The sequence below is a fragment of the Delphinapterus leucas genome, chromosome 2 (genome assembly GCF_059928025.1).
Source record: "Delphinapterus leucas isolate spDelLeu-1000000601 "Yukka" chromosome 2, BTC_Dleu_Yukka2, whole genome shotgun sequence".
Taxonomy (NCBI): Eukaryota; Metazoa; Chordata; class Mammalia; order Artiodactyla; family Monodontidae; genus Delphinapterus; species Delphinapterus leucas.
This window is the reverse complement of record NC_143130.1, coordinates 34,985,187-35,010,704: the sequence shown is the minus strand read 5'-3', so window position 1 is coordinate 35,010,704 and position 25,518 is coordinate 34,985,187. Positions and strand designations below refer to the sequence as shown.

At 42.1% G+C, this 25,518-nt stretch overlaps 1 protein-coding gene across 1 annotated transcript in view; it reads left to right on the top strand.

Moving 5' to 3' along the window:
* Positions 1-287: 287 nt before the first annotated feature.
* The window catches only part of TRPM1 (transient receptor potential cation channel subfamily M member 1), an 83,434-nt gene continuing 58,203 nt past the window's right edge, over positions 288-25,518 (top strand). Inside the window, exons 1-9 of the mRNA XM_089906676.1 lie at positions 288-753; positions 11,040-11,235; positions 13,798-14,011; positions 14,639-14,763; positions 15,868-16,039; positions 19,809-19,983; positions 20,417-20,540; positions 21,897-21,969; positions 22,642-22,742. Coding sequence (XP_089762802.1) covers positions 626-753; positions 11,040-11,235; positions 13,798-14,011; positions 14,639-14,763; positions 15,868-16,039; positions 19,809-19,983; positions 20,417-20,540; positions 21,897-21,969; positions 22,642-22,742 — 1,308 coding nt within the window. The 5' untranslated portion in view covers positions 288-625. The remainder of the gene's footprint in view (positions 754-11,039; positions 11,236-13,797; positions 14,012-14,638; positions 14,764-15,867; positions 16,040-19,808; positions 19,984-20,416; positions 20,541-21,896; positions 21,970-22,641; positions 22,743-25,518) is intronic.

Below are 25,518 nucleotides of genomic sequence, written 5' to 3'. Positions count from 1 at the left end.
GTCATTCCTCCTAGCGTAGAATGTACTTCAGAAGAAGATGTTTAAGGGGTCAGTGGCACCTCGCTGTCTCCCCGGAGGCAGCCCTACAACAGTTGCCGCAGTCAGAACACCACCCCGAGGTGGGGTACATCAAGCCTGCCCTCAGCTCTCGGATCCCACCTCCAATATTTTTAATTCTAAAAATAACATTCAGTGAATCTGAGCACCAGTTAGAAAAATTACCTGTAAATTAATTAATTAATAAAAAATGACTATGGTGTGTGGGGAGCCTGAGAGTCTGGAGAAGATGGGGTCTTGAGAGCAAATCAAAGGCCTGACCAGAGACTGGCCGACTTTGTTAGCTTCTCCGGTAACTCACGTCCACACCAGGCTCTGTGGGGCACTGGCTTACTCCAGGGGCATCATCGTTCTCCCTTTGCAGACTCTGACTAGCATACAAAACCCAGGTTGTAGCCCTATGGAGACCATGAATACATACTTCTGAGCCATTTCTCTTGAAACCAGAAACCAGAGCTAAGATCCTGAAAGACTTGTGTCCACCATTCTTAGACGTGTCTATTCAGATGTTTTGGACAGACTTCCTGTTACTATTTATTTTATAAAAGCAAAAGAATGAACTCTGAGGATGGCTTGGGAATATCTTTGTCTAATTTCCACTTTTTTTCTCTTCCAGGGACAGAAATCTTGGATAGAAAAAACCTTTTGCAAACGAGAATGTATCTTTGTAATTCCCAGCACTAAAGATCCTAACAGGTAAATTGGAAGCCATAATTAAGACATTATTCAAACTTGCACTTTTTGCCAGTTGCCAGCAACTATTCTGGTGTTTGGTGGAGAGAGAGAAGAAGTCAAGGACAGCTAGAACTTATGCTCCACGTGAGTCATTAACCAGGGAGTCACCTGGGCTATAAGTTCCTCTGTCAAGAGGCAGACAGCCTCAGGGGAGAGGCGCTGTCCTCCACTCACTCATGTGAGTTTTCACAAGCAGATGGGCCCACACTTTCCTCTTAGACTTAGTGAGATCAAGGAGCTGAGGGCTTTAGACAGATTTCCAGGGTATCTTCTGGCCTCTTTGTTAGAGTTCCTAATGTTATAACACACTGGGAAGAGAAGGGCAAACTAAACCTGAAAGAAAGAAAAGGGAGGAAATAATAGAAAATAGAATGGGAGTTAATGAAATAGAAAATCTTAAAACGACAGAGAAAAATCAATGAAATCAAAAGCTGATTCTTGGAAAAGAGCCACAAAATTGACAAACCTTTAGCTAGATTGATGAAGAAAGAGAGAAGACTTAATTCTAAATCTAAAATCTTAATTCTAGAATCAGAAATGAAGAGACATTACTACCAATCTTACAGAAATAGAAATGAGTATAAAGGAACACTATGACCTGTATATCAATGACAATAAATTAGATAACTTAGATGAAATGGACAAATTCCTAGAAAGACACAAACTGCCAAAATGATTCAAGAAGAAACACATAATCTGAAGAAACCTATAAGAAGTGAAGAGGCAGGATTAGTCATCAAAAATTACCTACAAAGAAAAGCTTAGGTCCAGAGGGCTTCACGGCTGAATTTTACCAAATATTTAAAGAAGAATTCATACCAATTTTTCCCAAGCTCTTTCAAAAAATAGAAGATGAGAGAGCACTTCCCAACTCATTTTATGAGGCCAGTACTACCTTGATATTAAAACCAGACAAAGACAGCACAAGAAAGGGCAACTACAGATTAATATCTCTTGTGAATATGGATGCAGAAATCTTGAACAAATACTATCAAACAAAATCCAACAACATATAAAAAGAATTACACATCATAACAAACTGGGATTTATCCCAGGAATGCAAAGTTGTTTTCACAGCAGAAAATCAATTAATGCAATACATCACATTCATAGAATAAAAAACAAAAATCACATGATCATCTCAACTGACACCAAGAAAGTGTTTGACAAAATCCAACACCTTTTTACGATTTTTAAAAAAAACAGAAAACTAGGACTAGAAGAGAACTTTCTCAACCTGATAAAGGGCTTCTGTGAAAAATCCATGGCTAACATCATACTTAGTGGTGAAAGATCGGATGCTTGCCCCTAACATCAGAGACAAGACAAGGATGTTCACTCTTACCACTTCTATTAAAATTTTACTAGAGGTTCTAACCAAGGCAATTAGGTAAGAGAAAGAAATAAAAGGCACCCGTATTGGACAGGAAGAAGTAAAATTATCTCTATCGGCAGATGACATAATCTTGTATATAGAAAATTCTAAGGAATCACTAAAAAACTATTATAACTACTAAAGAAGTTCAGCAAGTTTGCAGCATACAAAATCAATATACAAAAATCATATATATTTCTATAAGCTTGCAATGAACAATATGAAAATGAAACTAACAGAACAATTCCATACACAATAATATCAAAATGAATTAGACACTTAGGGATAAACTTAACAAAAGAATTACAAAATTTATATCTGAGGGGCTTCTCTGGTGGTCCAGTGGTTAGGGCTCACTGCCATGGGCCCAGGCTCAATCACTGGTTGGAGAACTAAGATCCCACAAGCCGCGTGGCACAACCAAAAAAAAAAAAACTTATATCTGAAAACTATAAAACATTGTTGAAAGAAATTAATTACGATCTAAATAATTGGGAAAACATTCCATGTTCGTGGATTGGAAGACTTAACATAGTTAAGATGGCAATATTCCCAAAATGACCTACAGATTCAAAGCAATCTCTATCAGAATTCCAGCTAACTTCTTTCTAGAAATTGACAAACTGATTGATATGGAATTGCAAGGGACACAGAATAGCCAAAATAATCTAATAAAAAAAGAACAAAGTAGGAGGACTCACTTTACCTGATTTCAAAACTTACTACAGACCTACGCTAACCAAAGTAGTATGGTACTGGAGTAAGGGTAGACATACAGACCAATGGAATAGAACTGAGAGCCCAGAAAGAAACCCATTCATCTATAACCAATTGATATTTCAGCAAGGTTGCCTAAACCAATGGGGAAAGATTAGTCTCTTCATCAAATGGTGCTGAAACACCTGGACATCAAAGGAATGGATTTAAGTCCCTACCTCACATGATATATAAAAATTAACTCAAAATCTATCAAACATCAGATGTAAGAGCTAAAACTATAAAACTCTTAAACAAAAACATAGGAGTAAATCTTCATGACCTTGGATTTGGCAAATGATTCTTTGAAATGACACCAAAAGTATGAGCAGCAAAAGCAGCAAAACAAATATACTTTCTTTTATTTATTTATTTATATTTATTTTACATCTTTATTGGAGTATAATTGCTTTAAAATGGTGTGTTAGTTTCTGCTTTATAACAAAGTGAATCAGTTATACATATACATATGTCCTCATATCTCTTCCCTCTTACATCTCCCTCCCTCCCACCCTCCCTATCCCACCCCTCCAGGCGGTCACAAAGCACCGAGCTGATCTCCCTGTGCTATGCGGCTGCTTCCCACTAGCTATCTACGTTACGTTTGGTAGTGTATACATGTCCATGCCTCTCTCTCGCTTTGTCACAGCTTACCCTTCCCCCTCCCCATATCCTCAAGTCCATTCTCTACTAGGTCTGTGTCTTTATTCCTGTCTTACCCCTAGGTTCTTCATGACATTTTTTTTTTCTTAAATTCCATATATATGTGTTAGCATACGGTATTTGTCTTTCTCTTTCTGACTTACTTCACTCTGTATGACAGACTCTAGGTCTATCCACCTCATTACAAATAGCTCAATTTCATTTCTTTTTATGGCTGAGTAATATTCCATGGTATATATGTGCCACATCTCCTTTATCCATTCATCCGATGATGGACACTTAAGTTGTTTCCATCTCCGGGCTATTGTAAATAGAGCTGCAATGAACATTTTGGTACATGACTCTTTTTGAATTATGGTTTTCTCAGGGTATATGCCCAGTAGTGGGATTGCTGGGTCATATGGTAGTTCTATTTGTAGTTTTTTAAGGAACCTCCATACTGTTCTCCAAATTGGTTGTATCAATTTACTTTCCCACCAGCAGTGCAAGAGGGTTCCCTTTTCTCCACACCCTCTCCAGCATTTATTGTTTCTAGATTTTTTGATGATGGCCATTCTGACTGGTGTGAGATGATATCTCATTGCAGTTTTGATTTGCATTTCTCTAATGATTAATGAAGTTGAGCATTCTTTCATGTGTTTGTTGGCAGTCTGTATATCTTCTTTGGAGAAATGTCTATTTAGGTCTTCTGCCCATTTTTGGATTGGGTTGTTTGTTTTTTTGTTATTGAGCTGCATGAGCTGCTTATAAATTTTGAAGATTAATCCTCTGTCAGTTGCTTCATTTGCAAATATTTTCTCCCATTCTGAGGGTTGTCTTTTGGTCTTGTTTATGGTTTCCTTTGCTGTGCAAAAGCTTTGAAGTTTCATTAGGTCCCATTTGTTTAATTTTGTTTTTATTTCCATTTCTCTGGGAGGTGGGTCATAAAGGATCTTGCTGTGATTTATGTCATAGAGTGTTTGCCTACGTTTTCCTCTAACAGTTTGATAGTTTCTGGCCTTACATTTAGGTCTTTAATCCATTTTGAGCTTATTTTTGTGTATGGTGTTAGGGAGTGATCTAATCTCATACTTTTACATGTACCTGTCCAGTTTTCCCAGCACCACTTATTGAAGAGGCTGTGCTCTCTCCACTGTACATTCCTGCCTCCTTTATCAAAGATAAGGTGACCATATGTGCGTGGGTTTATCTCTGGGCTTTCTATTCTGTTCCATTGATCTATCTTTCTGTTTCTGTGCCAGTACCATACTGTCTTGATTACTGTAGCTTTGTAGAATAGTCTGAAGCCATGGAGACTGATTCCTCCAGCTCCGTTTTTCATTCTCAAGATTGCTTTGGCTATTCGGGGTCTTTTGTGTTTCCATACAAATTGTGAAATTTTTTGTTCTAGTTCTGTGAAATATATCAGTGGTAGTTTGATAGGGATTGCATTGAATCTGTAGATTGCTTTGGGTAGTAGAGTCATTTTCACAATGTTGATTCTTCCAATCCAAGAACATGATATATCTCTCCATCTATGTGTGTCATCTTTAATTTCTTTCATCAGTGTCTTATAATTTTCTGCATGCAGGTCTTTTGTCTCCTTAGGTAGGTTTATTCCTAGATATTTTATTCTTTTTGTTGCAATGGTAAATGGGAGTGTTTTCTTGATTTCACTTTCAGGTTTTTCATCATTAGTGTATAGGAATGCCAGAGATTTCTGTGCATTAATTTTGTATCCTGCTACTTTACCAAGTTCATTGATTAGCTCTAGTACTTTTCTGGTAGCATCTTTAGGATTCTCTATGTATAGTATCATGTCATCTGCAAACAGTGACAGCTTTACTTCTTCTTTTCCTATTTGGATTCCTTTTATTTCCTTTTTTGATTGCCGACTGCTGTGGCTAAAACTTCCAAAACTATGTTGAATAAGAGTGGTGAGAGTGTGCAACCTTGTCTTGTTCCTGATCTTAGTGGAAATGTTTTCAGTTTTTCACCATTGAGGACGATGTTGGCTGTGGGTTTGTCATATATGGAAATTATTATGTTGAGGAAAGTTCCCTCTGTGCCTACTTTCTGCAGGGTTTTTATCATAATTGGGTGTTGAATTTTGTCAAAAGCTTTTTCTGCATCTATTGAGATGATCATATGGTTTTTCTCCTTCAATTTGTTAATATGGTTTATCACATTGATTGTTTTGCATATATTGAAGAATCCTTGCATTCCTGGAATAAACCCCACTTGATCATGGTGTATGATCCTTTTAATGTGCTGTTGGATTCTGTTTGCTAGTATTTTGTTGAGGATTTTTGCATCTATGTTCATCAGTAATATTGGCCTGTAGTTTTCTTTCTTTGTGACATCCTTGTCTGGTTTAGGTATCAAGGTGATGGTGGCCTCGTAGAATGAGTTTGGGAGTGTTCCTCCCTCTGCTATATTTTGGAAGAGTTTGAGAAGGATAGGTGTTAGCTCTTCTCTAAATATTTGATAGAATTCGCCTGTGAAGGCATCTGGTCCTGGGCTTTTGTTTGTTGGAAGATTTTTAATCACAGTTTCAATTTCAGTACTTGTGATTGGTTCATATTTTCTATTTCTTCCTGGTTCAGTCTTGGCAGGTTGTGCATTTCTAAGAATTTGTCCATTTCTTCCAGGTTGTCCATGTTATTGGCATAGAGTTGCTTGTGGTAATCTCTCATGATCTTTTGTATTTCTGCAGTGTCAGTTGTTACTTCTCCTTTTTCATTTCTAATTCTATTGATTTGAGTCTTCTCCCTTTTTTTCTTGATGAGTCTGGCTAATGGCTTATCAATTTTGTTTATCTTCTCAAAGAACCAGCTTTTAGTTTTATTGATCTTTGCTATCGTTTCCTTCATTTCTTTTTCCTTTATTTCTGATCTAATTTTTATGATTTCATTCCTTCTGCTAACTTTGGGGTGTTTTTGTTCTTCTTTCTCTAATTGCTTTAGGTGCAAGGTTAGGTTGCTTATTCGAGATGTTTCCTGTTTCTTAAGGTAGGATTGTATTGCTATAAACTTCCCTCTTAGAACTGCTTTTGCTGCATCCCATAGATTTTGGGTTGTCCTGTCTCCATTGTCATTTGTTTCTAGATATTTTTTTATTTCCTCTTTGAATTCTTCAGTGATCACTTCGTTATTAAGTAGTGTATTGTTTAGCCTCCATGTGTTTGTATTTTTTACAGATCTTTTCCTGTAATTGATATCTAGTCTCATAGCATTGTGGTTGGAAAAGATACTTGAAACAATTTCAATTTTCTTAAATTTACCAAGGCTTGACTTGTGACCCAAGATATGATCTATCCTGGAGAATGTTCCATGAGCACTTGAGAAAAATGTGTATTCTGTTGTTTTTGGATGGAATGTCCTATAAATATCAATTAAGTCCATCTTGTTTAATGTATCATTTAAAGCTTGTGTTTCCTTATTTATTTTCATTTTGGATGATCTGTCCATTGGTGAAAGTGGGGTGTTCAAGTCCCCTACTATGAATGTGTTACTGTCGATTTCCCCTTTTATGGCTGTTAGTATTTGCCTTATGTATTGAGGGGCTCCTATGCTGGGTGCATAAATATTTACAATTGTTATATCTTCTTCTTGGATTGATCCCTTAATCATTATGTAGTGTCCTTCTTTGTCTCTTCTAATAGTCTTTATTTTAAAGTCTACTTTGTCTGATATAAGAATTGCTACTCCAGCTTTCTTTTGGTTTCCATTTGCATGAAATACCTTTTTCCATCCCCTTACTTTCAGTCTGTATGTGTCTCTAGGTCTGAAGTGGGTCTCTTGTAGACAGCAAATATATGGGTCTTGTTTTTGTATCCATTCAGCCAATCTGTGTCTTTTGGTGGGAGCATTTAGTCCATTTACATTTAAGGTAATTATCGATATGTATGTTCCTATTCCCATTTTCTTAATTGTTTTGGGTTCGTTATTGTAGGTCTTTTCCTTCTCTTGTGTTTCTTGCCTAGGGAAGTTCCTTTAACATTTGTTGTAAAGCTGGTTTGGTGGTGTTGAACTCTCTCAGCTTTTGCTTGTCTGTAAAGGTTTTAATTTCTCCATCAAATCTGAATGAGATCCTTGCTGGGTAGAGTAATCTTGGTTGCAGGTTTTTCTCCTTCATCACTTTAAATATGTCCTGCCAGTCCCTTCTGGTTTGCAGAGTTTTTGCTGAAAGATCAGCTGTTAACCTTATGGGGATTCCCTTGTGTGTTATTTGTTGTTTTTCCCTTGCTGCTTTTAATATGTTTTCTTTGTATTTAATTTTTGACAGTTTGATTAATATGTGTCTTGGCGTATTTCTCCTTGGATTTATCCTGTATGGGACTCTCTGTGCTTCCTGGACTTGATTAAATATTTCCTTTCCCATATTAGGGAAGTTTTCAACTATAATCTCTTCAAATATTTTCTCAGCCCCTTTCTTTTTCTCTTCTTCTTCTGGAACCCCTATAATTCGAATGTTGGTGCTTTTAATGTTGTCCCAGAGGTCTCTGAGACTGTCCTCAGTTCTTTTCATTCTTTTATTTTATTCTGCTCTGCAGTAGTTATTTCCACTATTTTATCTTCCAGGTCAGTTATCCGTTCTCCTGCCTCAGTTATTCGGCTATTGATCCCATCTAGAGTATTTTTAATTTCATTTATTATGTTGTTCATTGTTGTTTGTTTCATCTTTAGTTCTTCTAGGTCCTTGTTAAATGTTTCTTGCATTTTGTCCATTCTATTTCCACAATTTTGGATCATCTTTACTATCATTATTCTGAATTCTTTTTCAGGTAGACTGCCTATTTCCTCTTCATTTGTTAGGTCTGGTGGGTTTTTATCTTGCTCCTTCATCTGCTGTGTGTTTTTCTGTCTTCTCATTTTGCTTAACTTACTGTGTTTGGGGTCTCCTTTTTGCAGGCTGCAGGTTCGTAGTTCCCATTGTTTTTGGTGTCTGTCCCCAGTGGCTAAGGTTGGTTCAGTGGGTTGTGTAGGCTTCCTGGTGGAGGGAACTAGTGCCTGTGTTCTTGTGGATGAGGCTGGATCTTGCCTTTCTGGTGGGCAGGTCCATGTCTGGTGGTGTGTTTTGGGGTGTCTGTGGACTTATTATGATTTTAGGCAGCTTCTCTGCTAACAGGTGGGGTTGTGTTCCTGTCTTGCTAGTTGTTTGGCATAGGATGTCCAGCACTGTAGCTTGCTGTTCGTTGAGTGAAGCTGGGTGCTGGTGTTGAGATGGAGATCTCTGGGAGATTTTCACCGTTTGATATTATGTGGAGCTGGGAGGTCTCTTGTTGACCAGTGTCCTGAAGTTGGCTCTCCCCCCTCAGAGGCACAGCACTGACTCCTGACTGCAGCACCAAGGGCCTTTCATCCACACGGCTCAGAATAAAAGGGAGAAATAGTAGAAAGAAAGAATTAGTAGAAGTAGAAAGAAAGAAAGAAAGGAGGGAGGGAGGGAGGAAGGAAGGAAGGAAGGAGGGAAGGAAGGAAGGAAAGAAATAAAGAAAGAAGATAAAGTAAAATAAAGTAAGATAAAATATAATAAAGTTATTAAAATTAAAAGATAATTAAGAAAAAAAAACAGATAGATAGAACCCTAGGACAAATGGTGGAAGCAAAGCTATATAGACATAATCTCACACAAAAGCATACACATACACACTCACAAAAAGAGGAAAAGAGGAAAAAATAATAAATCTTGCTCTCAAAGTCCACCTCCTCAATTTGGGATGATTCGCTGTCTATTCATGTATTCCACAGATGCAGGGTACATCAAGTTGATTGTGGAGCTTTAATCCGCTGCTTCTGAGGCTGCTGGGAGAGATTTCCCTTTCTCTTCTTTGTTCTCGCAGCTCCCAGGGCCTCAGCTTTGGATTTGGCCCCGCCTCTGCGTGTAGGTCTCTGGAGGGCGTCTGTTCTTCGCTCAGACAGGACGAGGTTAAAGGAGCCGCTGATTCGGCGGCTCTGGCTCGCTCAGGCCGGAGGGGGGAGGGAGGGGCACGCAGTGCGCGTGACGTTGCACCAGCCTGAGGCGCGCCGTGCGTTCTCCCAGAGGAGTTGTCCCTGGATCCCGGAACCCTGGCAGTGGCGGGCTGCACAGGCTCCCCGGAAGCAGGGTGTGGATAGTAAGCTGTGCTCACGCACAGGCTTCTTGGTGGCGGCAGCAGCAGCCTTAGCGTCTCCCGCCTGTCTCTGGGGTCCGCGGTTTTAGCCGCGGCTCGCGCCTGTCTCTGGAGCTCCTTTAAGCAGCGCTCTTAATCCCCTCTCTTCGCGCACCAGGAAACAAAGAGGGAAGAAAAAGTCTCTTGCCTCTTCGCCAGGTCCAGACTTTTCCCCGGACTCCCTCCCAGCTAGCCGAGGCGCACTAGCCCCGTGCAGGCTGTGTTCACGCCGCCAACCCCAGTCCTCTCCCTGCGCTCCGACCGAAGCCCGAGCCTCAACTCCCAGCCCCGCCCGCCCCGGTGGGTGAGCGGACAAGCTTCTCCGGCTGGTGAGTGCTGGTCGGCCCTGATCCTCTGTGTGGGAATCTCTCCGCTTTGCCCTCTGCACCCCTGTTGCTGCGCTCTCCTCCGCGGCACCGAAGCTTTCCCCCTCCACCACCCGCAGTCTCCGCCCGCGAAGGGGCTTCCTAGTGTGTGGAAAGCTTTCCTCCTTCACAGCTCCCTCCCACTGGTGCAGGTCCCGTCCCTATCCTTTTGTCTCTGTTTATTCTGTTTTCTTTTGCCCTACCCAGGTACGTGGGGGGTTTCTTGCCTTTTGGGAGGTCTGAGGTCTTCTGCCAGCATTCAGTAGGTGTTCTGTAGGAGTTGTTCCACGTGTAGATGTATTTCTGGAGTATCTGTGGGGAGGAAGGTGATCTCTGCGTCTTACCCTGCCGCCATCTTCCCGGAAGCCCCCCTCTTCTGAATAACTAGGCTTTAAAATGCTTAGGCCCTGGATTCTACCTCACCCAGTTTCTGCCTAAAACTGAATGGATTTAGGCCCTAACCAGCTTCCGAATAACTAGGCTTTAAAATGGTTAGGCCCTGGATTCTACCTCAGCCAGTTTCTGACTAAAATTGAAGTAAATATACTTTCAATGTTACTTGTGTAGAGAAATATTTTACATTTCTCTAGCAACGGAATAATTCAATAATATTGAAAATCATTGCAGGTCAACTCTGCATGGGGGAGCGTGATTGTCCTTTGTCACAGAATATTCAGTGATTGATGGCCATAGTCATGTTGTCAGGACACCAGAAAGACTAAAAATGTGTTCAATAGGGAAGGGCAACCATCCAATGTGTTTAGAATAGTCTGGTATTTATACTTTTCTGGTATGGAAATAGATATGCATTGATTATCTGGAAAAGGACATCGTAAGGGGCATTTCTGTCTCCAGTAAAGCTGGATAAGGAAGGTGTTAGTCTGCTTCTGTTCAGGTTAACTCATCTTAAGGAGGAAAATGTTATAGAAAGACTGAGCTTTGCCTTTGTTTTCAGGTGTTGCTGTGGCCAGCTCACCACCCAGCATATCCCCCCTCTGCCGAGTGTAACAGCCAGCAAAAATGGAGAGGAGAACAAGCAGGTGGAGACTCAGCCCGAAAAATGGTCTGTTGGCAAACACACCCAGAGCTACCCAACAGATTCCTACGGGATTCTCGAATTCCAGGGTGGCGGATACTCCAATAAAGCCATGGTAAGAGGGGCCTTGGGAAGGGATGCCACTGAGCCGCAGCTTCCATCAGAGGCCCAGCCTCCCAGACTGTAGACACCTGAGTCTTCTTTCAGGGGTGTGACTCTATCTTCCTAGAGTTTTCAATGCAAAGACAGGAAATATATCCACACACTCAAGTTTTTAGCCATGAGATTTGGAAACTGGGCACTGTGATAAAGAGCATGCAGTATCCTTTAAATCTGTACCAAGATTGTGAATTCATACAACACAGTCCAGCCCCACTCTACAAAGATACCACACCATCTCCAGTGATGAGAGATGAATTATTTGTTCTTTAGGGTTGTTTGGGGCTTTGTTTTGTTTTTTCTCACAGTGGACATTTACCACCCCCCTTACATGGGTTAGGAGTTTCTGGAAATATTTCCCTCTGAAGTCCACACACAGCCTCTCTGGGCTTGCATTGAGCTGGCCCAAGAAGACGGAGGCCTTTCACATTTGCATGTAAACAGGGAATGCCCTCTGCCTTTCTGATGAGCCCTGCCAAGAGGGGAGGCGTCAGCACTGTGATCCCTTTCATCTCATTCTGAATAATGCTCTCACGTGCCCAGTGAGACCATTTTTGCAATTTCATTCTATTTCACCGGCCCAACATCATTGTTCAAATAAAATTCAGTTGTGTTCCAAAGACCACAACATAAGGTCTTCTGGAAGGGCACCCTGCCTACTGGCCTGGACACAAAGAGGCTGTTCACAGGGGCCAAGGCATCTGCTCATTAACCTCTTCTTCACCTTGAGGGGAAGGTCCAGCCCCGAGGTTGTCCATTGATCCCCATTCCCAGCACCCACTCCCTCCTCATCGTCCTGGCCAACCTCTGGAGCCACAATGTAGCTGAGCCAGCTATGGAATTTTTTTAAAAAAATTTTTATTGGAGTATAGTTGATTTACAGTGTTGTGTTAGTTTCTGCTGTACAGAAAAGTGAATCAGTTATACATAGACATATATCCACTCTTTTTTAGATTCTTTTCCCATATAGGTCATTACAGAGTATTGAGTAGAGTTCCCTGTGCTGTACAGCAGGTCCTTATTATCAGTAGTTATCTATTTTTTATATAGTAGTGTGTGTATGTAAATCCCAATCTTCCAATTTATCCCTCCCTCGCCTTTCCCCCCGGTAGCTATAAGTTTGTTTTCTACACCTGTGACTCTATTTCTGTAAATAAGTTCATTTGTACCATTTTTTTTAGATTCCACATATAAGTGATGTCATATGATATTTGTCCTTCTCTGTCTGACTTACTTCACGCAGTATGACAATCTCTAGGTCCATCCATGTTGCTGCAAATGGCATTTTTTCATTCTTTTTTATGGCTGAGTAATATTCCATGTATGTATATGCATGTGTGTGTGTGTGTGTGTGTGTGTGTACCACATCTTCTTTATCCATTCATCTGTTCACAGCAGACAGGTTGTTTCCATGTCTTGGCTACTGTAAATAGTGCTGCAATGAACTTTGGGGTGCGTGTGTCTTTCCAGCTTTGGAATTGATGCCTTCAAGATTAGGGTTGCCATTGGATAAGGTGAACAACATTTATTCTATTTTGGAACATGTTTGACTTTTGATTGCATCTAAAGTGTATATAATTTCAGGTAATTCTGAACTGTGATTTACCTGTGATTTACATAGCCCAACAATGACTAATTGTTAAGAAGCTTTACCTAAAAGTACATAAGTTCATAAGTTGCTCTAAATTTTTTGTAAACCTGGCGGGTATATTTCCTAGAAGTTTCAAAAGAGCAAAAAGTATCCAGAGATAAAATCAAACAGGAGTAATTTCTGTGTTCCTAAGAATGCTAGACACATTGAAGAAGTGTTTCAAACTTTGTTTAGAACTATAAATGGTCTTTGCTTTCAAATTGTAAAATGTGTTTCCTTTAAACTCCAGTTTTATTTTCTACAAATTTGTTTCTACAAATTTCCTACAAATTTGTTCATTTGGAGACATTTGCACATATATGCATGTGTGTGACTGCACATAATTTTTGATGAACTCATTAAATAACTAAAATAAATCTTTGCTAATATTACTATATTTCATTATTGGAAATTTTCAGCATTCCTTTTACTCTCAGTATTAACTATTGTCATTATAGAAGTTCTGATACCATGAAAATTAGCTGGGAACTTTGATAAAATAAATCATCCTAAGGCAATGAAAAAAAAAAAGATTAAGGTTGCTAGGTAAAATACAAGACCCCCAGATATATTTGAATTTCAGATAAATAACGGATGAATTTTTAGTATAAATGCGTCCCAAATATTGCAGGAGCCATAATTATACTAAAACATTTTTCATTGTTCATATAAAGTTCAAGTTTACTTGAATTTTTTTTATTTGCTATATCTGGGAACCCTCCAGTGTTCCCTTCCATCGTTTGGCCACAGACTCCCACAGAGGGCCCCAGAACCCCATGGGAGAGAAAGCCAGGCGGCTGTTGCTTGGACAGGAACAGTAGCCTTGTTCCCCGTGGCACAAGAGTCAAATCGAAGAACGAGTGTTCAGGGTCACACCCTCTTTTGCAGTATATCCGGGTCTCCTATGACACGAAGCCTGACTCACTGCTTCATCTCATGGTGAGAGACTGGCAGCTGGAACTCCCCAAGCTCTTAATATCCGTGCACGGAGGCCTGCAGAACTTTGAGATGCAGCCCAAGCTGAAGCAGGTCTTTGGGAAAGGTCTGATCAAGGCTGCTGTGACCACTGGGGCCTGGATCTTCACTGGGGGCATCAGCACAGGTAAGTGCAGGCTGTATCCCTTGCTGCAAATGTACAAACCCAGAGCTCATCGTGGTTCCCAAAGAGCTTTTGGATAATTATGATTAAAAAACAGAAGATACTGCATTCTGATAATATTTATGGCAGAATGAAATCTTTATTCGGTAGCTCGTTTTTTATTTCGGTATGATCATGATAGTGGTCAACATTTCTGGCACCTACTATGTGTCATTCCTTGAAGTGAGCCCTGTACAAGCCTCATTTTCACTGAGGCCCCTGACAATCCTTTCCCGATCACATGAGGGAGGACACCAAGGCCCAGAGAGGTTGAGGAACATGGCAGGCCATCTGACTCTCAACTTAAGCTGAACGCAGCCAAGGCCTGCCAAAGAGACCCCTCGTACTTCCATCCTTAGGTCTTGGAAACTTGTAAAGACAATTCCTGCACAGTTGCTTTGGTTTTGGTTTTTGTTTTCCCTTTTCTAGGAGCTAATGCAGGATGACTAGCTATTATGAGCTCAGACTTTCAATGTCTTAACCCTGTTCTGTAGGAAATGGAGTGGTTCAGAGCTGGGGTCCCTGAAGTTCATGAATAGTGGTTTGATGGGAGGTAAGGGGCCTACAGATATGACTTATGGCCTCTCACAGGTGTCATCAGCCACGTGGGGGATGCCTTGAAAGACCACTCCTCCAAGTCCAGAGGCCGGGTTTGTGCTATAGGAATTGCTCCCTGGGGCATTGTGGAGAATAAAGAAGATCTGGTTGGAAGGGATGTAAGTATTTTCTCCCCGGAAATGGGCAATTTTCAAAAATCAAAGTCTTTGTTTTAATATCATTGTAGATTTCACCTGCAGGTGTAGGAGATAATAAAGCAAGGTCCCATATAGCCTTTATCCTTTCCCCAAAAGTAAGAACTTGCAAAACTATCATACAAGATCGAAACCAGGATAATTGATATCAATCTAGTCAAGATGCAGAACATTTACTAGGAGCCCTCATGTTGCCCTTTTCATTCATTCGTTTTTTTATTGAAGTATAGTTGATTTACAATGTTGTGTTAATTTCTGCTGTTGCATATATATATGCATATATATGCATATATATACACACATATACATTGTATACGTGTGTGTGTGTGTATATATATATATATATATATACACACACATTGTTTTTTTTCATATTCTTTTCCATTATGGTTTGTCATAGGACGCTGAATATACTTCCCTCTGCTATACCGTAAGACCTTGTTGTTTCATGTTGCCCTTCAATATCCATACCCAATTCCCTCCTGCTTCCTTCCACTCCTGCCTTAACCCTGGGAGCCACTCATCTGCCCTTCATCCTACAGTTGTATCATTTCAAGAATGTTATGTAAATGGGATCGTACAGTATGTAACCTTTGAGGGCTGGCTTTTTACTTGCCACTTAATTCTCTGGAGATCCATCCAAATGGTGGCATGTATCAGTAGTTTACTCCTTTTTATTGTTGAGTGGGGTCCCACCGTATGGATGTACCATTTATCTGTTGAAGCCTATCTGGGTTGTTTCCACTTTGGCTACTGCAAATGAAGCTGCCATAAGCTTTTGTGTACAGGATTTTGTATTAATGTAAGTTTTCCTCTCTCTGCAATAAGTGCCCGGGAGTGTACTTGCTGGTTCATCATAATCTGTTGGGTTGTCATGATCTAAAATAATTTTTTCTAATTTGATATAAAAATTTACAGAAAAAATCCTTCAATAGAGAGGCTAGGGAAGCGAGAGTAGGTTGAAGCGCACAGTTAGGTGAAGCTGTCGCTCCACATCCATATATTCTTGCTTCCCCTGTCTTACTGTCCAAGTTTTGCAGCTCTGACTTGTGTTGTGCATTTCGTCAGGTGGCACGGGTGTACCAGACTATGTCCAATCCCCTGAGTAAGCTGTCTGTGCTCAACAACTCGCACACGCACTTCATCCTGGCTGACAATGGCACCCTGGGCAAGTATGGTGCCGAGGTGATGCTGAGAAGGCAGCTGGAGAAGCACATCTCTCTGCAGAAGATCAACACAAGTAAGTTCTGGCCACGGCCACTGGGCTGCCGCTGCTGCCCTGAAAACCAGGCTGGAAGAGAGAGCACCCGAGGGTATTTAGAGCCTTCACCTTGACTCTTCTGTGACCATCAGGAGATGACTTAGCAAGACCCTTTCCCTTAGCCACCTACCAAATCACTGAGCTGTGCTGTGATGCTTTGTCTCAAGTTCACGAGGAGGGTGGACCTGAGAAACAGCCCCACAGCCGTTTTCACGGTGGTGGCATCTCCCGCCACGTTGCCAGTGGTTTTCATTCCTTATAATGATTATAGTTAGTTTTTTAAATTTTATTGGAGTATAGCTGATTTATAATGAATGCTGTGTTAATTTCTTCTATACAGCAAAGTGACTGAGTTATACATATATATATTCTTTTTCACATTCTTTCCATTATGTTTTATTCCAGGATATCGAAAATAGTTCCCTGTGCTATACTGTAGGACCTTGTTGTTTATCCATCCTATTGATAATGGTTTGCCTCTGCTAATCCCAAACTTTTTAAATGTCTGAACAGGAAACACATTTGTCACTCAAAGGCTTGGTATGATTCCTTCTATCAACTACATGCTCTGAGTTCACTAAATTAAATATCTCAGTAGCTCTGGGTCTCTCACCAGAGATGGGCCAGGTGGGGAGGCCTCTGGAGAGGCCTGCAGGAGCTGGCTGCTCCCAACAGAGCGCCCCCTCCATGCTGGTCCAGGAGGATGCTGAGGTCAAGCTAGAGAGAAAGGAATGGACTTCAGTCAGATGAAATGATCATAACAACTGGTTAGAATTAAAATAACTGGTGTCACCTCTTGGGGCACTGAGTTCATAACTCAGTGATTCTTACTGTCAAGCAATTGCTGAATGATCTTAAAGAGTATTTTGTTGTAACCATTACTGGTAAGATTGCGAAAGACAGTCTAGGCCTGGGAAATGGTCATGTTAAAGCATAATTAAAGGGTCTGTGAGACTGCCACGTGGTTAGAATGACGGTCTGCCATGACAAGTGGTGGGTTTCTGGGTATCAGCTCCCTGGCTGATGGTTCGCACGTTTTCGCTGTCTTGGCCGTGTGCGCGTTCACACCGACCAGCCTCCCCTGGCCGTGTGACCTGTGGGCTTCCCTTTGTCATCCTTTGCCTAGGGTTCTGAGTGGGGCAGGGACAGCAAAGGGGTGCTCAGTTGTCACCTCCCACGGCACGGAGTTTCAGGGGTCCAACCTAAACCACGAAGAACCAGTTCTCCTCTGTTTCTAGAAAAGAAGGTGATTTGGCCACTGGAGTCCCGAAGATCTCAAATGTCAAGCCTTGCTGGAGTTGGAAATCTCAAGGGCAGGGTCCATGTCATCTTGGTCTGTTTCTCCAGCATCTCTTGGCCAGGCGCCTGCCTGGCACAAAGCAGACCGTCAACGCATAGCTGCTGAAATGAACCTAACTGAGATTATTCTGGTAGGAGATGGCAGAGTTGTTCAAAATATTTAAGAGCTCCTGACTGTAGAAATGCATCGTGGAAGCAAACCGGAAACTCTGAATTTCCCCACTTGAAGTTCTTAGACCTTCTCCTAACTGTGCTGGCAGATTTTATCCAAATGCCTTCAGAATTGTGAGACCAAGGACACATCTCCTATTCACCATCTATTAATGTTGATCAAATAACTCCCATCACAACTAACGGACACCTGGTGAAACATGCTCAGAATATAATCTGTTTTAGCCAGTTTGGGGTAAAATTGTGAAGTCGGCAAATTTGTCTTGATGCCAAAATATTGGCTCTCTGTACACCAATCCCTAAATGAGATATGGAAAGAGAGTTTTGGAGGAGAATTGAAAGAGTAGCTTTATTCTTTGCCAGGCAAAGAGGAAACCCAGCAGGCTAGTGCCTCAAGAACTGTGCCCCCTTCCTGGGGAATAGGGAGAGGTTTTATAGCCCAGGGCTTGTGGTAGGGGGTAGGTGATAAGGCTCAAAGTAATGAAGGTCTTGCATTTCTTTTCTTCTGCAAATTTACAGCCAAAGCAGTTGTCAGGCAGCTCAGCAACCAGGTCTGGTGTCCCTGAAGTTATTGGCCCATGATCTTCTTTCTGAAATGAAGAGTGCTACAAGGGAGTGTAGGGGGAGAAGAAATGCCAAGTGCAGAGTGCAATTCACATGGAGTCAGAGAGTAATTAGTTTTATGAAGGATAAGTCTAGCTACAAGTGTTTGTTAGTAGTAACAGCTAAAAAAATAACCAAGATCACTTAACTCTTTCAGGCCTGTTTATGCTGTTTCCCCAGCCTGTTCATTGTTTCTTTGTTTTCCTTTTCTATCAGAAAAGTCTTATTTTTATGTTTGCTGCAACAGCCTCTGCTGCTCCTTCGCTCCCACTATCTCCCCCTGCCCTGGAATCCTGGGTTCTTGGGATGCTCTTGCCACCTCCTGCTTCCCTTCGGGTTCTGCCACCAAAAGTCAGCTTGTCCTACCGTGTTCCCAAAGTCCTATCATCTCATAGAGACAGAGGGAGGACTCTGGGTACAAGGTATTAACTGGTGGGCTAATGATGGTCTACAGATTTGCCCTCCTGGATAACTCACTGCCTATTCCAGCCCCTGGAGGCTGAATCAACACCTACTACGACACTGCATATTTACACACCACTTGAGGTTGACAAGGACCTTGATAGCTGAACAGTTTCTTATACTTTATATCTATTGCTCTTTTAGGAGCTAGAGGAGGCCCTGTGGTGATTCACCTTTTACGGATGGTTCCCTGCTCTTCAGGGTGGCCTGGTGATTGGCCCCATGTCATAAGGCTAATACGTGTGAGGCCAGGCATTGAACGGAGTTCTCCTATCGCTGGTCCAGACACCTTTCGCTGTGTCATTCTTGAAGGGACAGCCATCCAGGGTGGGAACTTCACCTGGGGCAAGGCAGCAGGGAGGTATTCTTTTAGCAAGAAGAGCCTCCCGTGTTTCTCACATCTCACCTTGAAGTAGTCCGTAAGCCAGTTGAGTGATACATGGAGTTGAACCACATGTTTTGGAAAGTTTGTAATTTAAAGGCTCTGCTTCTTCCAGTAAGGCTATAATATGGGGTTTGAATAAAAGAATGTAAACAGTCATCACATCCTGAGTTCCTTCAAGTCTCCTGGTGAACACTAACTCCATATAAGCATACTTCCAGGCCTAAAGGTTTTCCTCTTCACCATGTTTCAGGATTTAGAGTGAGTGCTCTTGAGACAGGCTGGGACCTGGGACCCTTTGCTGCAGTGCTGCAATGCTTGCACATGGACACACCTCTCCAGGAGCAACAAAATACTAAGAAACTGTATGGGACTGAAAATAACTGCTTTCATGTGGGCAGTTGGGGCAAATTCTGGACCTAAAAGATACAAAGAGACCAAAAAAGCCAACGGCCACTTTTGAAGAGCCTGGGGCAAAAACAGGGGGTCGGGAGCAAAAGCAGGGTACTGCGCATGCCCCCCGCACACAACACCACCTAAGGGGTGGGCAAAACACCTAAACCATCCCTCCGGCCTGACCCATGGACACACCCCTACCCTCACCCCATATAAGGAACAAGCTTGCCCCCCCTCGGGGAGCAAGCAAGCAAGGGAACCTGTTGTTTGTCCCCCCCCCACCGCTGCAGCAGGGGCCCCAATAAAGCCTTGCCTGAATTTCTTGTCTGGCTTCTGGTCAATTTCTATTGATTGGGGAAGGCCAAGAACCCTGGTCAGTAACACTCGGATGGGGCCATGACCGTGGTCTGAAGGTGGGTGTGGTGTGTGTTGCAGGACTGGGGCAGGGTGTGCCCGTCGTGGGCCTGGTGGTGGAAGGGGGCCCGAACGTGGTTTCCATGGTCCTGGAGTATCTCCGAGAAGAGCCTCCGGTCCCCGTGGTGGTCTGCGACGGCAGTGGCCGGGCCTCGGACATCCTGTCTTTTGCACACAAGTACTCTGAAGAAGGAGGGTAAGATTTCTGATATGTTACAAAGGGTGGGGTTTTGAATGCCTTCTTGTTAGGCCCAGAGGAAATCGTGATCCATTTAGCTGTTCCAAAAATGTAAAAGAAGGAAGACTTACTCGTCCTCCTCTCCCACTTCCCAAGGTCAGCAAGTGAGGGAGCTCTGAGGAGCATGGTGTTTCTTACGGATTCTTTCTCAGGAGGGAAAATGCTCTCTCCCAACTGCATTTTCCCTTGTAAGTTTTTCAACAAGCCTGGAATTTAGGACAAGTGTGAACACAGTTTTTGACTATAGTCCTTTTGGGTCTGCTATCCTGGGATATCCTCCAATGATAAAGTTTCAAATCAAAGGTACCAGACGGGCATAGAGATGTCTGATTTATTCACGTACAGATTTCACCTGTGTTATTTTCTTCTCTTTCCCGTTTCCTTTGAACAGGATAATCAATGACTCCCTCAGAGACCAGCTTCTAGTTACCATTCAGAAAACATTTAATTACAACAAGACACAATCGCATCAGCTCTTTGCGATGATCATGGAGTGCATGAAAAAGAAAGAACTTGTAAGTGTCTTGAGTTGACTTCCCAAGTGCTCCACAGAGAGAATTATGTTTCCTTTCTAATTCTGCCCATGTGTGCAGGATGGAGTAGTTCCTATTTCCATTCACCCTTTTCCAAGAGGCATTTTACAGATCTGACCCAACTGGTGGTTCTGTCCATGTGTGGGAAGCAGGCTAAGCATAGGCAGATTCTCTTCGGAAGAGGGACATGGGTGCTTCAGATCTTGTAAATGTCAGGGCACTTCAGGCCACATCCCACAATTCTGAGGCTCATGATATCAATCAGATTCAAAGCATCAAGGAGTGACATATACCATGCTTTCAGGTGTACTTACAAAATTCTACCAAATACACTCATTTTCTCCCACTCTTTGCCTCCTTAATTACGCTTATAAGGAAGAGGCACTCTTGTTGCACAGAAGACAGCCTCTTTGAAATTCTAAATCTACAAGTTTCCTACAGATATATCAAATCTGAGTAGAGATGACTTTGTCATCTTCAATAGCCATTTAGATATTGACATGTACATCCTGCATGAGCTCCCTCAGCTCCAGATGGGGTAAAGAATAAAATAAGATCCAGGCAAGGATTCAAAATCAGGACGAGCAATGCTGTTCTTTCTGAATCAGAAGCACCTGGTGTAAAATCATGTCACTCTCAGGATTGCTGCATTAGCGTCAGACTCTGGTCCTTTTTATTTATTTAGTTATTCATTTATTTTAACATCTTTATTGGAGTATAATTGCTTTAGTGTTGTGTTAGTTTCTGCTGTATAACAAAGTGAATCAGCTATATGTATACACATATCCCCATATCCCCTCCCTCTTGCATCTCCCTCCCACCTTCCCTATCCCACCCCTCTCGGTGATCACAAAGCACCGAGCTGATCTCCCTGTGCTATGCAGCTGCTGCGCACTAGCTGTCTATTTTACATTTGGTAGTGTATATGTGTCAATGCTCCTGTCTCACTTCGTCCCAGCTAATCCTTGCCCCTCCCCATGTCCTCAAGTCCATTCTCTATGTCTGTGTCTTTATTCCTGTCCTGCCCCTAGGTTCATCAGAACCATTATTTTTTAGATTCCATATATATGTGTTAGCATATGGTATTTGTTTTTCTCTTTCTGACTGACTTCACTCTGTATGACAGACTCTCGGTCCATCCACCTCACTACAAATAACTCAATTTCATTTCTTTTTATGGCTGAGTAATATTCCATTGTATACATGTGCCACATCTTCTTTATCCATTCATCTGTCACGCCAGATCTTGTTTGTGGTCCTTTTTAAGCAACTCCCCAATTCTCCCTCTTGTTTTCCACTTTGCTTTACTCAGTGTTCTCACGATTAATCTGTTTTCAGGTCACTGTGTTTAGAATGGGTTCCGAGGGTCAGCAAGACATCGAAATGGCAATTTTAACCGCCCTGCTGAAAGGTGAGCTCTCAGGAAACAGCCACTCCTGTCCTTTCGTGCTGGCCTCCCCGGAGCTCTGGTTGTGGCTGGGAAACCCCTCCCCCCTCCTCCCGCCGGGAACTGTGTCTGCTGGGGATGGAACCCCGAGCCCGCTAGGCTGCCTAGAAATTATCTCAGGATAAAGCCGTGGTAAAACGATCAGGCCCGAAATGGGTTTCTTGGGAGGGGGACTTTTCTTGGCGAGCCAATGGACCATGATGGGCTGAAGTCAAGAACCAGTTTCCGTCTGTAACTAGCTCATTACAGGTTTGAACTCACAGAGGGTAAGCGTGAAATTATTTTTCATTTGCGATCCCTGCATCTCACAGTGCTCTGTCCAGTTTCCCCGGCCCACTCCTAACGACAGCTGCCACCTGGCTGCTCATGGGGTCACCTCTCTGCTCCACTGGGAAGGGGAGGGGGCTGGAGGAAAGGGGCGGGGGGGTCACCATCAGGCTGGCTGCTTGGTAGTGCTGAGCTGTTCCTCGGCTTTGGGGCCTGAGTGATCCCTCAGGGGCCAGAGAAAAGGCAGCCGTGCTTATTTCCAGGCTGATGCTGAGCCAGCCTGGGGAAGCCTATGTTCCCCACCCAGCCCCTGTCACCCCCAGGTGACCCAGGCATGGAGTGAGTAGTGCCCCATCTCTTGCCTTCCAGGCACAAACGCATCGGCTCGGGACCAGCTGAGCTTGGCGCTGGCTTGGAACCGCGTGGACATAGCTCGGAGCCAGATCTTTGTCTTTGGGCCCCGCTGGCCGGTGAAACTAAGTGTTTTTCAATTCATACCATTTGTCATGACTTTGTACAGAGGATGCATTAATATGTTCTCCCTTGTGTCGTGGATCTCAGGAAGCTATCTGGGCTTTCTGATGACCCGATGTCTAATCTTTAGGATTATTAGGAAATGTTGTTTCATTTCAAAGAACCAGCAAGAAGAGCTCCTAGCACTAACTTCAGATTCAGACCAGTGCTCTTGAAGAAAGAGCACTAAATATTTTATCATTGCTGGTGAACATGGGTTTTTACCCTTTTAAAGAAAAAGAAGAAAGAAAATAGCTCATTAAAATGAAATACAATGATTGCATTGAAAGCATTAATTTTTCAAATTATGTTCCATGAAACCCTGGAGGCCTAGGGGACTCTGTGAGTGTGACCTTTGTGTATAGCCTTTGGGATGTGGTGTGTGTGTGTGTGGTTTGGTGTATTGTGTGTGTGTATCTGTGTGTAGCACGTGTGTAGGTTGTTAAATGTGTGTGTGGATGTGTGGTGTGTGATTGTGCTGTGGTTTACCGTGCATGTGGTGTATGTCCGTGGGATCTGTGTGTGTGTGTGGTTGTACGTGGGTGTGGTGTGGTGTGTGTGGGGTGATGAGCAGCTTTTAGCCTCCCACTCCTTCAATCAAAGCAGCTTCTTTACAGACTTGTGGTTGCCAGGGGGAGGGGTGTGGGGGAGGGATGGATTGGGAGGTTGGGATTAGCAGATGCAAACTATTATATATAGAATGGATGGACAACAAGGTCCTACTGTATAGCAAGGGGAACTATATTCAATATCCTGGGGTAAACCATAATGGAAAAGAATATGAAAAAGAGTGTATATATATATATATATATATATGTTTATAACTGTATAGCAGAAATTAACATTGTAAGTCAACTATACTTCAATTTTTAAAAATTAATTTTTTTAAAAAAGCAGCTTCTTTGATGGGTTTTGTAGATTGGGACTCAGGGTAAATTTTTGTTTGCAAAACAGGCTCTGCTGCTTCAAAAGGAGTTTGGAATATCTAGAGGATTCATGTCGGACTTTAAAAACCATATTTCTCAAAACCGGCCTGGTATATCCCTGCAAAAGGCATTTCATTTTTCACACTCACCCTTTATTTAATTAGCGTGAAGAATTTAAGGAATCAGATGAGTGTATTAAAGGAATAAGATACAGGGTTGGGGGGTGTGGCTTGTGCATGTTGTTTACTGAACTACGCAAATTAAGAAGAATAGCACAACACCTTAAATATTTTAATTCCTTTTGAATCTCTTGTTTTTAACACTCTTGGTAAGGACTTGAGAGCAAAGTGAATTGCTCCATGAATGGTTATGAGGCAGCTTGCTGTGGCAGAGAATCTAACAGATTCCAGAAAGGATTGCAAAAAAGGGCTCTGTCATGAGCTCCCGAGACCAGCTACTCAGTAAGAAGGATCCCGGCTTTTGTTTGCTTTTTTTCTTTTCGAGTGGCAGCTTTCTGAGGACGAGGTCCTGAGTCAGCCACAGAGAGGGCCAGGCTTTCAAGATTACAGAAAGGACCTGACCCAGGGAACGGGCTACACACACAGGCCCTACCTGGCCTGAAGCAATGGCCTTCGTCCGTCTTTTTGTTACAAAAGCAATAAGTAATTTACAGAAAGCGTAGAAAATACAGACAGGCAAGATGAAAGAAACAATCACTCATGACTGCCCCCCATAGAAAAATTCAGCAATACCGTATGTGTTTTATAATTTCATTTTTTCACTCTTATGTTGGCATTAAATATTCTCCAACCTCCTTTTTCATGTTGCTTAGTGTTTTTTGCTTTCTATTATCCAGTGGACGCATAAATATGGTTTGAAAAGCAAATAACAGAGTAGAGTGTACCGTGAAAAACAGAGCCCTCACACCCCACCTCCCAAAGGCACTCAACTGTCCCCGTGTTCTGTTTTCCTGAGGGTGGCCTCCGTTCGTTGACGTAACACGTTTTATCACTTTCTCGATTAATCACGTGTAGATGTGTCTTTCAATTCTCCACTTGGAAAGAGAAGGCAGTAGCTCGCTTGCCCTGCTTGCTTTGCCTCTCCTGTGTTTGATGCCTGTATGTTTAATTCTCTTATTGGTTATCATGATAGCTTTGAACCATCAACTTGCTTCATCAACGTTAGGCTCCCACGTTGTAAAATGAGGAAATTAGTGGCTCTACACATCACCTTCCTTTCCCTACACCGTCAATGTTCCTACTTGGGTCAACCTCATCTTCTACATGATGGAGATGGTTGATGTTTACACGTCGTTCTGTAATCCTCACTCAGGTCTGTTTATGTCTCACTCTTTAATCATCACATTTTCATAGTGGTCCTTTTTATTTCTATTTTTTTACCTGGATTTTTATTTTTATTTTTTAACTGGGTATTTGCTTCCAGTTCTTGACTGAGAACAATGAATTATGTTGCTGTGTACATTTATGTGCAGGTCTTATGTGGACGTATGTTTCCATTTCTCTTCAGTCGATAGCTAGGAATGGATTTGCCAGGTAGATGGAAAATGTATGTTTACCTTTTTAAGAAACTGCGTGTCTGTTTTCCAAGGCAGCTGTAGCATTTTACTTCCCACCAGCAGTGTAAGGAGAGTTTCTCTATGTCCTTGCCAATATTTGGTATTGACAGATTTTTTTTTAATTTTAACTATTCTAGTGATATGTAGTAGTATCTCATTATGGTATTTATTTATTTATGATCAGATATATTTTTAACCTCAATAAAGGAGGGACAAGTTTCAAATAAACTT